General features: G+C 41.5%; 1 protein-coding gene across 2 annotated transcripts; it reads right to left on the bottom strand.

Moving 5' to 3' along the window:
• Window positions 1-4,095: 4,095 nt before the first annotated feature.
• LOC122876942 (homeobox protein orthopedia B-like) lies at window positions 4,096-9,097 on the bottom strand. 2 transcript variants are annotated; one of them, XM_044197935.1, is made up of 3 exons: window positions 8,828-9,097; window positions 8,125-8,519; window positions 4,096-5,483 (listed from the first exon to the last, which is right to left on the bottom strand). In XM_044197935.1, exons 1-3 carry the CDS (start codon window positions 8,901-8,903, stop codon window positions 4,980-4,982), a joined length of 975 nt encoding a protein of 324 aa, XP_044053870.1. In that variant the 5' UTR covers window positions 8,904-9,097; the 3' UTR covers window positions 4,096-4,979. The 2 variants fall into 2 exon arrangements, with proteins under 2 accessions (XP_044053870.1, XP_044053872.1); XM_044197937.1 differs by having other exon boundaries at window positions 8,867-9,088.
• Between the last annotated feature and the right edge of the window lie 7,135 nt (window positions 9,098-16,232).

Raw genomic sequence — 16,232 nt, 5'->3', positions numbered from 1 at the left:
TTGGCACAGATGAGGCTAATGAACAACTATCTTTTACACTCTTAGGCGCAGACATGGCGAAAGGCAACTTCCTCTAAAGGCCTAAATTGGCTTAATCTGAAGATTTTTCAAATTTATCTCACACAGGAGAGAGGTTACATTTTCTTGCATTAAACCACGTATCACTGGGCTACCACATACGTCCCTGCAATAATCCAAATTCTCCAAACACCACACACATTTGCTGCACACCCACATACATAGGCAGCAGGTGGTGTGTGTGTGTGTGTGTGTGTGAATGGGACATGTTGAGTGGTAACCTGCTCTACACTCTAACCAGATAAAAGGTGCAGGACAGAAACACGTCGGTAATTGATTGCTAATTAGTTCTTTTGTTGTCGTCCATTGTATCCTGACAGAGCTTTGCCCTGGGCTGTCTATTCACCCACAGACTCCCACGCAGCACGGAAATAAGCATAGCCAGTCCATAATGAGACAGACTGAAGTAACCCCAGCAGGCGATAGAAGCTGCTTTACAAGGCCTCTGTTATTGAACTCTTGGATGCAAATGCAGAAGACTTGACAGTGTAAATGGTGGGTTTTTTGCATTCACTTCACAGGCATTCTCAAACTGAACAGCATGCATGCAAGTCTCCTTCCATGATTAATGATGAGGTGATAAATTTCTCCCCATAATTGTCCAGCTGCAGACCCCCCCAAGCTGCATTCTGCTTTACAGTATGTGTTGCAGCAGACTATGTGCCATTTCCACTGAGTTGCTATACCCACATCTCTCTCCCTCTCTCATCAGTGCATGAGAAATTACCTAATGAGGAATGGGTCGCACATTTCCACAAACTCATTAACCCGCGAGCGAGTGAGACTAATTGCAGCGTTTGGGTAATGTGATTTCACATCTGTTACTGCAGCCCAGGACACAGTAGTCAGCATGGGGCTGGATCTGGTGGGCTGAGTCACACATAGAGCTAGATTTACCAGAACAACACACACTCAGGCTGACGCCGCTGCAGCTCCAGCCTGGATGGGTGGAGCAGCAGTCAGTTTGGCTGTGGTTATAACATTTGATCAACTGTTGTCATGCAATATCTTGTAATTACATGCCTCTGCAGGGTGGGTGGGCCACCTGCATTCATTCTGAAAAAATGATGGACTGCTGCTGGGCCAGAGCTGGGAAGGGGAGTGTAGAGTTAAATATACAGTATAAGTCAAATAAGCAATGACTTCAAGTTAGAGACCATCATGAAGCAAACACAAAGTCATTACAATAAGAAAAAAAATGCATTAATTTGTTTTTTTCTCTGTTTCCGAAAAGATGTCCATTTATTTTGAAATTGATTGTCAGATTGAGAGGGTTGGCCAGCTCTTATCCACAAATAAATGGGTATAACATCCATTTACACCCCAGATTTACACTAGTTTACACTGACTGTAATATTCGATGAGAATAAACAATTAACAACATTCTGATAACCTGAGTTTTTTCCTGTACATTCACTGAGTTGACTATCAATTTAACCAAGACAAATATTATTTCTTCATTGCCTTAAGGTTTTCCTTCCTCACTCTGCTGTAATTAGGCTTTCTTCCAGTCTGCAAAATAATACAAAGTGGCCTGGTCATTGTATCAATATGTATATATAATCACAGTGTGATCCTGTGTTATGCTGCTGCATGGCACACTTGTAAACAGCTTGGAAAGTAATGTCAAAATAGTTTTTTTACTGTATGCTGGAAAACTTCAGACTATTTCATTCAAGCTAATTGCTTATAACGGAAACATAGGGTTTGACACGCGCGCGCGCGCGCGCGCACACACACACACACAAATGTGAAAGCACAGAGAGGAATAAATGATTTTTTCAGGGTCTTGACTTGGGTTGCTATTTTCAATAATTCAGTAAATTACTGCAAACAAATTCATGTTAATAGAAAAGGTGGGAACCAACTGTTTAATATGGGAAAAGTAATATACTTTTGTTAATTATGATTAATCCTTTGTTTAACCCCCCTGCATTGTTACAGAAACTCCAATTATAAGTTTACAGGCAGTGGGACTGCTTATGGTAATGCCATATCTCATCAATTACCATCCAGTGACCGTAAATTGGCCTCAGCGCTGACAACGAGATGAGGTTAACACGCTGATTAATTTGAGCTGCTGTGATTTCAGGCTCAGGTTGACACTTAGAATCTTTGACACAGGCAGTGAGGTCCGCTCACTTTCATAATGGACAAATTTTATTTACTTCTTTCGGAGCTGCGTCAGAGTTTATAGATCTCATGCCAGGGTAATTTGAAATTAAAGTAACGCAAACAAGGTGAGAGTTTTGCTTGTTACAGAACTGATGGGCAAGTAATGATGAATTTTAAATAAATGTCAAATGATCAAAAGGTGTAAAGGCTAAACTGCTTAATACAGACTTAATTTTTGATATGGCATGCATCACCTAGTAAACACTATAAAAGCTAGGTCTAATAATAAATCAGAAATAATGAAAACATGTCAGTTTACCAACTTCAGGATGACAATGTGTCAGTTTAGATTCATAAGTGTCTCAGAGGATTGTGTTTGTCCATTGCTTTAAAAACGTGTAATTGATATTCGTACTATATTTAATGTTCGCTAATAAGCCCAGGAAACGCCGAGTTCAACACGTTTCAACACGTTTATTTACCTCACTGATGTTTTGCTTGTTGGGTTTGTGCTCATCACTTTGTCAGGGTAGTGATTGATAGGTGCGAGACAGCTCCCTCCATAAACAGCTGTCTGTGCTGCATAAGAAGCCTGAAGTAAGCCAGTGGTGCACAGTTTTGAGCATTAGGTAGATCTCTCCATTATAGAGTTGCCTAAAGTGCAGTAATTACAATTTCTAAAAATAAATCCAATATGAAGTCTGTGTGTGGGTCCATGTAAAAGTGTCCCAGTGTTTTCTGTATGCCTGTGCCTATCTGCACTGTAGTGACGTCACAGAAGTACACTGTATGAGCAGATAAAGCAAAAGGACTAAAAGTCTAAAAATGTTGGCCTACCACAGAAACGTCAATAACGGGTGCCAGAGACAAACGTCGATTCTTTAAATTGTGTGAATAGTAATGTGAAAGTTATACAGTGATTCTGCCTTATTAAACCACTTTAATGACACCGCAGTTTAGCTGTTCGGCCTAAATGTATGTACGAATAGCCAGCTGGCAACTACCTAATAGCTAATGCTACTGTTGCTTCTCTGCGGCTCCTAATGCAATGTATACAGGAGTAACCTGCAGATATCAGACTCAAGTGTGACCCAGATACAGGTTGATAGGTGTAGTCTATTAATAGGGTTATTGACAGGTTAAATATGGTGGAATTCCAGTTGCCATAATATTTCTGTAACGTTCCTCTGAGAGCTGGGCGGCCTTTTAATCTCCTCTGGCACTTCTATAATAACCCCGATTGGATATTACAGCAAGTTTTAGTTTTGCTGCAACTAATCGATTGTGTCATTTCTACTTCGCGAGGTAAGATCATAGCAGCCAAATTTAGCCCTAAAATAAAAGCTATAAAAACAGGTTGGTATATACTACCGTAGACACACACACAAGCCTGTGATTCCTCCTGTTACAGTCCATCCAGTCCGCTCAGTGGGATGACCGTCATGGTTAAAAGCAATGACCGTCACATCACAGCACTGACATCTTTACCGCTGCTGTCTGCCACCATGGGACCAGTCACCCTTCATAAACCCTTTAACCCTGTCACCTCAAACACTGTAAAAAAAAAAAAAGTATATATATATATATATATATATATATATATATATGTATGTATATGTGTGTGTGTGTGTGTGTGTGTGTGTGTGTGTGTGTGTGTGTGTCTAAGCAACGACCACTAACAATATAAGTTTGTTCAACAAAATTACATCTTGCAGTTAAGCCTATCATACACCATAACCTAGGAAATAAACATACAGAGATATTGTAATAATCCCGTTATCATTTTTGATGGATATAATCCAAATAAACTATCCATCAGCAACCTACAACAAGGGCAGGTCAGAAGAGGGGCACATATTTTTCAAAGTGCCCATAGGAATTTGGAGACATGAATCATTCTTGTTTTGACATTCTTGAAAATTACTTTTATTTGTTTCTTTCATTTTAAATTGGTACAAACCCGTCAATGTGGTGCATTTCGATGTAAGATCAAACATTTAAGAAATGTGTCAAGTAATAGCACATACAATAAGTTAAAACATGTCACAAAAAAGACCAGCGGGTACATAGCAAGAATGTTTCATCTACACAAAACATCCTAAAACAGAGTAGGCCTACTGAAAGATCATTGTATTTTTTTTTCCGCTTTAGATTTATGCTCCTGTCTCATGCAGACGAGACTGAGGTCGCTAACAAAAGTACCGCTTCAATCTGAGTGGGCACCATTTTCTCCTTAAAATAGTCCAAGCGTTTAAATCCACATGCACAGTGCATGCCTGAGACCCAGCTCAATAGGCCCACCTACAGTACGGTGCGTGTGTTGTAGGCTGTTACCAAAATGTATACCCAATCTTATAAATAACCGTTTGACATAACACAACGTCACCTGAACACAATAACATGTGTGCGCAAAGACACACTCCGTGAAAACGTAAATACGACGATTGTTTGGCTCTCAGTAATTAGGGCCTATAGTCTAGAGATCATTACAATAATATTTATCATCAATAGTTGATAAAATCCTTTTGAATTAACAAGATAAATAACCCCAAACCCAAGTTTTTTCCCTTCCATTTGTCCATCAGTGTTGTCCTTTTCTTTTTGTCATTATGTCTAGATGAAGTCTCATACAATCTCCATTTTCTCACATTTCAGGCCTGATTAGCTCGCTCGTTCTCTCGTTTTGATCTAAATAGCGGGAATAAAAACAGAAAAAGAGCCGCAGGGTGGGGCTGGGAGAGGGAGTTAGGAGGAGAGGGGTGTGGTGGGGTGTTTTCGAAAAGTCACTAAGTGAAACTCATGGACACTGTGTGCTCCAGCGCTTTGCGCCGCAGTGACGCGATGCTTGTCCCTCTCCACATGTCACTGTCCGGGGAACTACACAGCTGCGGGGAGCCCGATACGTTCGTGGGGCCGGAGAGAGAGGCCGACATTCCGGGGAAATGCGACTGGTAGAGGTGGGACTGCAGACCGGAGCCGTTGGAGGACAGGCCGTTGGAGAGACCCATGGAGTTTGGTGGCGGGCCTGGACCCAGGCTGCACTGTGACAGGGACTGTGGCATGCCCGGCTGGCGACCCAGGGCCGGCGGGAGCTGCAGCTGGGAGACCCCCGGCATCCCCGTGGCCCAGCGAGAGTCGTTGGCGTGGAAGGAGCACAGGCTGTTCTCCATGGCGGCCGCGGCAGAGAACTGTGGCAGGCCCGGCGTTGGGAGCAGCGTCCCTGGGGCGCGGAACACATTGGTGGTCTTCTTCCTTTTCTTCCACTTAGCGCGTCTGTTCTGGAACCAAACCTGCAAACATAGAGACAGGACCGTGAGCCTTCAGAAGGATAGACTGAGGAACACGTGCCTGGAGCAGGGTCTGTTTACATGACACTGTAATGAGGGCAGCAAGGTGGATGTTGGAAGCATGTCTCTACACTATGTGTTAGTGTAACCATGGGAGAAAAATACTATTACGCACGATAATCACAAACTTTAGGGCTCTAATAGGACATTAGCGTCTACAGAATATTAATACAAGAAAACTGATCCACCCTGCTAGAGTGTCCTTGAGCAACACAAATTCTCTACCAGCTATGGGGCCTGGTCTGAGTCTGACCCTATACAAAGACATAAACTTAGACCTTCTGCAATTGGCCTACGAACCTCTTATGAATATATTCACTACCACTAACCAAATATTAAGAGCTTTGAGGGAGCGCTGTCTAATAGCAGGTGTAATTCATAAATCCTTCTATTTTGTAAATACCAACCATTCGGCTACTGTCAGCATAATACACCGTGTTTCTAAGACGCTATGGATGGAACTGAAACAGTCATAATGCCAGGGTTAGGAATTTCATTGAAAATAAAATACAAGATACAGAAGGCGCCCTGTATAAAAACGCAGCCGTCAGAGGGGGTTTATTACTGGTGTTCCGCAGCAGTGGGCCGAACAATTTATCTTTCCAACATCTTATTTACAAGCAGATTAACTGAAAATTGCCCTAAATATTGTGTGGGTTTAAATCCAAGCGGTCCGCATTATTGTACACAATCTACGTGAAAATAAAATCTACCTATCCACACGCACGCGCGAGAACCACAAACACACCAATTCGCGTACACAGCTAAAAAAAAAAACGCACGCGCGTCCCCGTCGGGCTTTATAAAGATTTCATCATCTTCGAGCGTGATTAATGCGCGCGCGAGGCCGTGAGTCCATGCCTCCGTATTAAAAGTGAAATCTCGCTCTCATTCCGCTCAGCCATCCGTGAAACGTCGCCCAAACCCATTACACTCGGGGGGAAAGAAAATGCAATTTCTCATTCCATTAAAAAAGTACAATATATTCTGGAGTCCTATTAAGACGTCGCTGATAGAGCATTTTAAAGGAGAGGCTGTGAAGGCACGCACGCGGGCCAACACGCCCGCCCACTGAAGGCTGCACCTGCACGGCCTGCACTAATGTTTACCAACAGCGAGCAGGGGCCGAAATGCACTGAGCGGTTGGGCTCCTGCACTAGATAGAATAAAGAATTGAATATTAAGGTGACTAATGATTCTACTGGTTTTATTGCTTTCAGTGGGATAATTTGCATGAATTTCACATCACTGGTTAATAACCCGTTCACTGTTGTAAATAAGACTGAAATGTGTTGATAATGTGCTTGGTTCATTAGAGCCTGGTGTGTTCCTGCATGCTTGTTGAAAAATAAGCACAGTGTGTCTTAGCCAGTTTAAATTGTTTAAAAGTGGTTCATATGCTCAACTTCCAAAAATACAAAAAAAAAATTTAATTGAAGTTTAAATGTCACACTGTAAGAAAAAAATAAATAACATGTGCCACACGTTCCTACCCTCATAGTTTTGTAAAAAGGGGAGTCGTATTTGAAATTCTTAAATATGTACTGGCCAGGGTAACTCCCTGTATTTGTTATCTTAAAATATTATAGCAAATAATTATTAAAAGCCTACATAATGCCTATTTAATTTTATGCAATTGTTGCAAAGTTCCCAATTGTACAGAAACAAAAGGAAATGAAAGTTAGGCAAACGTTTTAGGCAAAAGAATTGAAGAACTTTATTTCCGGGGACTGTCACCACAGGGGGCGTTATACAATATTTTCTGGAAATTGTAAAAGCCACCTGAATGTTTTTGACTTGATAAGCACCGGATTCCTGCTCGTTATCCGCAGGTGAGAAATGTTTCAGCACCTTGGACAGAGCCCTTTGTACGTTAGGTGGGGCACGGCTTCTTAAAATGAAATATCGCTTACCATCAGGCTGAACTTGAACAAATCATGGGATATTTGAATCATATAATTCAATTAAAATAGGCTTGAGTCGGTATATTATCTAAAACAAGTGTTATTGGAATATTAGAACTCAACGAATAGACCCTTCATTTTTCTTTTTTTACACGCACAGGGCTTTTTCATGCGAGTATACGGAGGCAGGATATAGTGCTGTATATAAACCTAAAAATGACAATATTTTAAAGTTATTCTACCACTTTAATGACAACCTACACAATAGTACACTTATGATTTGATGTAACTTAGACTGAACCAGTGGCGTCAATCCACCCGTCAGCTTTGATATTCCAAGAATTTGCACCCAAAAACTCAACCCCTAATGGCCACAACATTTCTGGGGACAAGAGGACGAGTGTCAAATAATCTACATTACGGTGAATGTAAATGATTAGATGTGACTAAACTATCGTTTACACACGCACAGAGGGAACATTGGTCCTGATTCCTCTCCTGATACGAATCTAACGTATTTTGCTCACTGCTTTCCAGATGGATTCAAAGGATGATTTTTGGACATTTATATCATGCTGAAAAAACCCCTACAAGATCGAATCTAGACCCAAAGCCGCACCCTGCCACACCATGCCAGTGTTTGCATCCTGTAAAATCACCCACACTGCACAAGTGTTTACCTGAACTCTGGACTCAGTGAGGCCGATCCTCAGCGCCAGTTCCTCCCTCATGAAGATGTCAGGGTAGTGGGTTTTAGCGAAGCTGCGCTCCAGCTCGTTGAGCTGCGCCGGGGTGAAGCGCGTCCTGTGCCGCTTCTGTTTCTGCTGGCTGGAGGTCTGACCGGAGCTCTGCTGCGGTTGCTGTTGCTGCTTCTCCTGCTCCTTCCCGTTCACCGGCATGCCGGCAGAGTTGGATCCCACAGTAGCGATGTCTTCTCCCGGCAGGAGAGTGGTTCCCTCTACAGAGTCTGAACCAGGGGCCATGTCTCCCGGATGCCCCTGGTCTGGCACCCCACCACTCAGCCGGCACTTGAGAGCCTCTCGGTGTCCGAGTAACTCTGCAGCATCCTTCATCCCTGAGAGGATGAGGAGGAGAGATGCTTTGAGTGGCAAATCTTAAAGCGCAGCATCTTTAAATGAGAGTTACATGAAATAGCTTTGCTTCTTTATGACAAAAGAGGCACATTAATTTAAAGAATATCACAAATAAACTCAATATAGCTTGGGTCGTAATTTTATAGCGTAACTTTTGCTGTCAGATCATTCCACATACATTACTGTAAAGAACTGCTTCGAGCAACAATAAACCACTTAGCTGTTAACATAATTAACTACACAGTCTATCTATCACTTCACAAGGTTGAACAAGAAGTTGAAATCTTACACTGGAGTTTAGGGCCGGAGTTTAGTGATGATAACTCACCGAGCCGAGCATCCAGGAGGTCGGCATGAGAGAGCATGGCGTACCGCTCCAGGGCGAAATGCGCTCCAAAAAAATCCTACAACTTTGGGGCAATTTAAAAAGTATATATCGTCTAAATGAACGAAAATTCGGTTTGTGGTTAAAAAAGGAGGTCCCTTGCATTATAATGTCCTTTAGAGCGATGGGGAGGCGCCTATTAGTTGAAAGAACCCGTGAGCTTCCTCAAATAAGAGCCAATCAGAGCGGGAGCTTGGAAATGTCAGCGACGTGACTCCCCCCTCTTTTTTTCTTCTTCTTCTTCTTCTTCTTTTTTTTTTTTAACACAAATACGCACGCACGCGCAATCACGCGCACTAAACACTACAATTCAATCCGCTGCCATTCCGTCCTCTGATTTATTATCTTTTCATGCTTAAATTATTCCACGTTAAACGTCTTAATGTGTTTGTTTAATCTCATATAGCCTGTGCCATGACAGGACTCCTGTTTATAGATAGATACATGTAAAATACTGGAGGTGAGCTCATGCAAAGGCTTGTTTTATTTCGCTGAAGGGGTTATTTGAGCCCGTAAACGGAAAATGCATTGCCATTAAATAATTAGCCATATCAAAATCTCAATTTTCAAATCACTGGACTGTGGCAATTAGCCTGTTAACAAACTGTAACCCTACTTCAGAAAGGGAGGATTCATTTGCCAAATAACCGAAAAAAATCTATAAATTAAAACAATTTTCAAGCTGATTACTCTTTGTGTATTTATAAAAAAAAAAATAGCCTACGGTTTTGTTTTGTTTTTTTACTAATGTGAGGGGTAGCAAATTGAATGTGTTTTGTACAGATCACAGTATGGACTTTGGTCATAAAAGGAAAAAAAAAATGTAGGAGATGAGAAGCCTTATGCCACCAGGCCTCCTTTCAGCACCCCAGAGCCCCACTTCCCTCCCGTCCTTGGATCACAAACAAAACGAATATCGCTCCCATTCCCCCATGGCAGGTGATTTGTGGAGACAAATCGAGGAAATAAATAAATAAACGAGTACAGATGGATTTAAGCTCCGTTAGTGATCGGCCGCTTTAACTCCCATCGACTTTTCATCAAAGCTGGCGCAATTAAAGGTATTTAGGCCTGTTTGGTTCAAACAAAGTCAGACGTGGTAGACTCTAAACGATTGTGCCCCTTTAGCAGAGGTCCATAAGTAGGTCTATTATACAATTAACAGGACAGCCATTGATCTGTGCTCCTCTCTTACTTCTCCAGACAGTGCTGGTCAGAGAGGGCTTTTGGCAGATGTCAGGGTGAGCCTGGTGAACAGACCACCGCCTGGGACTAAATAGGTTTCTTAGCAGCCGCACAAAGGAGGCGTCCGAGCGAGAACTCTCTCTCCTCCTGCACCACATAGGCAGCTCATCTTTTATGCTCCTTAACCGCAATCTGCCGGGACGCAGGGAAGTAGCCTATATGTGGCACAGCGTGAAAACCTAAGGAAATGGACTGGTGCACTGAGATGAGGAAAGCTGTGACCAGCTCCCGGAGGTTCAGAAGAAGCAATCAGCAGCAGCAGCAGCAGAGTGTCGATTCAGACGTGTAGACCAGGAGAGAGGAGAGAGACTGTGTTGGGAGTTGTAAGGCCAACCCTGCGTTTGTGAAGGGCTTGAGCCAGGAGAGACGGTCTGTATGCTTTGGAAGCTGTTTGATTTCCAATTAGTGTAAGCATGAAGACAACTGATGTAACATAAAATAACTAAATGAATAAATACTGTTGTTGGAATGAACTCAGCCCATGAAGGTCAGAGAGAGTTTTAGTGAAAATGTGCATTAATAAATAGATGAATAATGAACAATTTATGATACTATTATGTAAATTATGAATTAAGTAAATAGCATTCATTTAATTCTAATTCAGGATTATTTTAAGGCTATTATTCAACCTATTATATCAATATATAGTCTAATTTGATGAAATTATTCCTTATTGTTTTTTTTAATAATTGAAAAATACATACATACATACATACTACCACTAGGCCTACTAATACTAATGCAAGTATTATTTTATTTATTTTATTATTATTAAAATCGTGTTGGGTAAGTAGTAATTTGTCTTTATTTTCTTTTTTTTTCTATAAAAATAAAGATAAAAATTATACAGATATTGATTGACAACAACAGTTATAATACTACTGCTAATTATATTATTATTATTATTATTATTATTATTATAATTATTATTGTTATTGTTGTTGTTGTTGTTGTTATAAGTAAATACATGTAAAGAGGATTATTATTTTTGAAAGTATTAGTATGTCGTCCTGTTAAGGCACGTATAATAATCTAAAAGGTTGTAGTCACTGCTTATCTGAAGACCTACATGATAAATATTGATATTGTGGTTTGTTGCAGTGAAAACAGCCCGGGTAGCAGACATCCCCTCAGCTGTCCGATCCTCAGGCTGTAACTTATTGCTGTAATAAGAGGAACCCACTTGAAATGAGTCTATGTCTCACTCAGCCTCCCTAACTGGACCGCATCAATCTTCCCCAGTAAAAACACACTCACATACAATCCTCCCGGGTTAATGCGGCGCATCTGAGTGCGGAACGGCTGTTTACACGCGAGGAGACACTTTTAATGGAAGCGCACCAAAAACAAATGCAATTTTGTAGAGCAATTTCAAAGATCAAGAATTCCGTGTCCACTCTCTCCGCGGTTTTTTAGCAATCAAACTGCGTTAAATCCATTGCTCATATGGGCCTTTGCAGAACATGTTAAAACAATACAAGTAACAAAAGGCAGATGCAGGGATAAGATCCTTTACACCACACCCGAACTGTAACATGGACCAGTAGGCGAACTGCTTGTTTCTTTTCAGGCCTATTGCATCGCCTCGTAGGCATCTGCATTCACTCAGAGAGTTATAGAAATCTAAAAGGGAAATCGATTTTCCAATCTGCAGAAACGGCTCTCTAACAAATCACACAGTAGTTTTGTGCAAGTGATTTGATGACAGTCGGAGGAATAAGAAGCAGGACAATAAGTGCGTTACATCCGAGCCCGAGAGCTGCAGAGACAGGTGAGAGCGGAGAGCCACAGACAGGCAAACCCATTAGAGTCTCCCCTCTTCGGCCACCCAGCCTTGCTGCACCACCCCGCGCATCTCATGCCCCAATTAGAGCTGGTGCCCTTCGCCTGGTCTACGCTACTGCGTGATCTCGTGCACACAGCGGTAATCACGGCTTCAAATAAAATAATCAGCAAAGATGAGCGATTTCCTTAATGAGGAAGAAGAGCCGTGTGTCACGGAGAGTGTGATGTGGTGGCGGCGTGAGTGCGTGCGTGCGTACGTGCGCGTGTGTGCTTGGAGGTGTGTGTGGTTGGTGGTGGTTGGGAGGTTATTAAAATAGCAATGAAAGTCACAATAGGTTTCATTAACACAATGGTGTTCAGAGTCTCAGCAGCTTTAAAGATGTCTCATTACTTTTGCTGTTAATAGTTGACCCGATGCTCAGGTGTTCTATGTTTAGGATGCTCATTTCATTTGTAATTAAGAGAAACTTCCAAAGGTTAAAGTTAAAGGCAACATTAAGTTCAGCAATTCAAGCCAGTCAAAAATCAAACATAAAGGTGGAGTGTTTCAACATGTTGATTGGTCCAAAATCCCCCAGGAAATTACACAGCATCACTTATGTATGTATGTTATATTGGGTGGACTTTGGGGCAAAATCAGGAGGTTTGTTTGCTGTTAAGCCCAACAATGCCTCAAAAGAGCACAACTGTAAGTTCACCACCACCTTACACAGCCTCACAGGTCAAAAATACACTTATCTACATGGTCCTGGTTCTGGTTATTTCAATTAGTAAATTTAATTGACAAACTTGTCAAATTGCTTCTCCAGTATTATTGTCCCTCTGCAGGTGAATGCAGAAGGGTCTCTTAAAACCTAGTGCTTAATAAAAGTGTACCATATGTGTGATGTTGTGATGACTTAATAGCTTGTTCTCCACAAACAGACCATAAATATTGACTATTCAGCTAAAATTCTCTTAGTCGACCAAGGGAGTTTAACGTCTGATTAGTCACCTAATTGACTAAAAAGGTGGCAGCCATAAACATCACATCGTCACTGAAAGTCCCAACAACAAAAGGCTACTGACACTGCTGATGCTGGTGGCTCAGAATCACAGCAGTCAATATACATGTACATCAGTTATCATATATCATCCACTGAAACTCAAAGGGAACTGGACCTGCCAGTGTATTGTGCCAAAACCCCAATTTTGGTTAAATGTAGTTTTATTTAAAAGGATTTTCTAGATTGAAACATTTCTGCGCCCCTTAAAATTAATAAAATGCTGAAGGTCCATGGGGAAAAAATCTTTAAGTGATCAATTTGAAATCAAAGCTGTTTTCCTCTCTTTCTAAAAACTGGACATTTTGGAAATACAAGGTTTAAGGCAAACAGCAAAACAAATCTTCTTTGAAATCTGTTTTGACAGATTATTAGCTGAGAGCATCTACTGAGGTTTGCAATACAATTCTGATAAAAGCGTGATTCCACTTGATCATGAGCCCTCTATGTTTTCCTTACTTCTCACTACTGGCAGTGAATGTACTTTTTCTGTAAGTAAAAGTTAATTTCTTTGCATAAATACTCTTATAAATTATCTAATTAATCCTACCTTATCTTAATCACATTTGAAACAGAAGCAAAATAGGTAACTAACAAGGTTAAGCATAGCCTGTAATCTATTGTATTTGTAGTCTGACCTCAGTCATTTAGGCTTCTCCAGCCGTCTACAGATCTAATTCCTTCTCCTCCCTGACACCTTGACTTTCCCTCCAGTTCTGCTCCAGCTATTAGAATATGTTCTTTCTTAAGTCCGGTCATTAGTTAGGTCCATTACTGTGGCTCCATCATCAGGAAGCTGTAATGCATCATTGAAGGTAATAAGTGCCTTACATTACAGGTGCCACACTGAATGAGACCCTTTTTATACTCTGCAGCCTGAAAACAACAGTTTTACTCATTTTAACCACAACACTGTCACACACTCACTGAGTGAGGCGATGGCGGCATAACAAAGGCTAACTGATGATCTGATGTAATATTTTAATGTGTTATGAAAGATTTTATTAACACAAATAGCACAGATGCTTTGTGAGAATGAACATGATTAAGTAAAACATCAGATTATGATTTAATAGCTGTAGATGGTGAGAATAACTTGCGATTATTCTTGTAGCAAAAGACACACATATGCTCACAGGCATACGTCCTACACACACTTGTGCTCCTAAAATACCAGATAAAGGGGAGGACTTGGGTCAGTAGTGTCTCTGAGTAGCTTGAAATTAGAAACATGTGCTGGTAATTATCAAACTGCAGCAAAGCCACATCATGCAATTTAATGCCTCAGCAAATTAAAGAATAAATGGGATCAGTCTCTTTGACCTTGCTCACTCTGACTTGCCGAACTTGATCTACCTGATACTTCAAGTGTGTGACTCACCCACTCACTCTGAGACATATATAGGCGCACGCGCGCGCACACACACACAGACCCACCCCCCTCCCCCATATATACTGTAGAGAGAAAGAAAGAGGGGAAAAAAACACCTAAATACACATCCCGAAAATGAGCTCTAGTTCATTGTGTGATGATAGGAACAATGTAAAAGCAAGGCAGTAAAACCTATAAAATGAAACGAGAACGCGCACACGCCACACGCCACACACACTTGTTGTATTTCCCTGTTGTCGCCGCCCATAACACCTCGCAGCTTCCTTGTGTTTTCAGTGCGTTACTCACCCAGCCAGTTCAGCTCGTCTCTCACTTCACAAATCCCAACACTTTCCCCATCCATCCATTCTCTTTATCATCCTCTCCTCTCCTCGCCCCCTCTCCTTCCTCCTCTCCATCCACTCCGCCACATTTCTGCTGCTTCTCTGCTAAACACTGCGCACTACCCCTCCCAAGATTAATTGATCATCAATTTAGCTCTAATTTGGACCAAGTCAGCTGGTAAATGGGGCAGTTTTCCCTGATTGTTAGTGAAATGTGTGCAAGTACATTGATAAATTTTGATTATTTATCAATTACAACCAAATTAACTAAATCTATTGAATAAATTCTAGCCTGATTGCCATAATAGAGTTTGAAAATATGGCTATTGATAATGATTCCGGCTAATAGTCTTTTCCGGCCGTGGTTGCCGGCTTGTCGGAATGACAACACAAAACTCATTTTTCACAGAATCAGCTGAGTGAGTGCTAGGCCGATCTTTCATTAATCAGTCACATTACGGAGCTGATACGCCGTAATACGCGACGCTTTCCTCAGAAAGACTCAAACACTTTGTCATATTTTATGTCAATTACCAGTCATTTCGTTGTGTTCCATCAAGACATCTTGTAATAGTTAACATATGCTAAGGTAAAGCTCCCCTGTCCCGCCCTCCGGGAGCTCCATTGGAGGATGCCGTCTCTGTGTTTGTGGGAGAGACACAGGCTGATGATGAAACGGGCCCTGCTCTTAATTTCTTATTTTCCTGAGCGGAGGCGCTTATGGGAAGGGTGGAGCACGGGCTTTTTTTAAATGGATCTGCCACCGTGTTTTCCCAAAGTTAATGGAAAAGCAGCTTGCTGGAAAATAGGAGAGGGAAAAATTGGAATTAGGTTCAGAGGCGTTCCCACAAAATAACAGGATAACTATGAGCCTATTTCCACACAGACATACATATTAGTGCTGTCATTTTATCACAGGCGTATTTTATTTATAATTGTATCAGACAAGTGTGTGATACGATTGCTCGGTCTGAAATTATATTTGTTTTTTAAAACTAAAATGACAAAATGCCATTAAATATAAACCACGTAGAAATGGTAGCATGAAATATTGTTCCACAGTGAACAAAACTGATTTGATCTTAAATGTGTCTTGCATTTGCCCTCTCCAGCCTGGACCGCTGGGAGAAAAGGGAGGAGCTGAAATAAGTGCGATATCAGCCTTCCTTTTTAATCAATGATATGAGCCCCTCTGCACCAATCATGGCTGCTGGAAGCAACTTAATGATCAGCATTTAGAGTGGGCAGGTAAACCAGCGCGCTATAGAGCTAACACAGGGGCCAACTGCAGGTGAATTAACCCAGTCCAGATCTAATATGCTGGTGTCAGCTCTGGTTAGTTCATGGCTAACTGTGGCCTGTATTGGCAGTGGCATAGCATCCAACACTGTCTCCCTCATATGCCAGCAGGCAGCTATCTATAATCGATGGCCACTTTTAATTGGACAGGCTGTCTGTTAGTGGACAGCCGAAAATTGTGCAGGGGGAAGCAACACTGTATTTACCACATGGTTATTGTG

This window comes from Siniperca chuatsi, linkage group LG5 (assembly GCF_020085105.1).
Source record: "Siniperca chuatsi isolate FFG_IHB_CAS linkage group LG5, ASM2008510v1, whole genome shotgun sequence".
NCBI classification, from domain to species: Eukaryota; Metazoa; Chordata; class Actinopteri; order Centrarchiformes; family Sinipercidae; genus Siniperca; species Siniperca chuatsi.
This window is presented reverse-complemented; position numbering and strand designations above follow the sequence as displayed.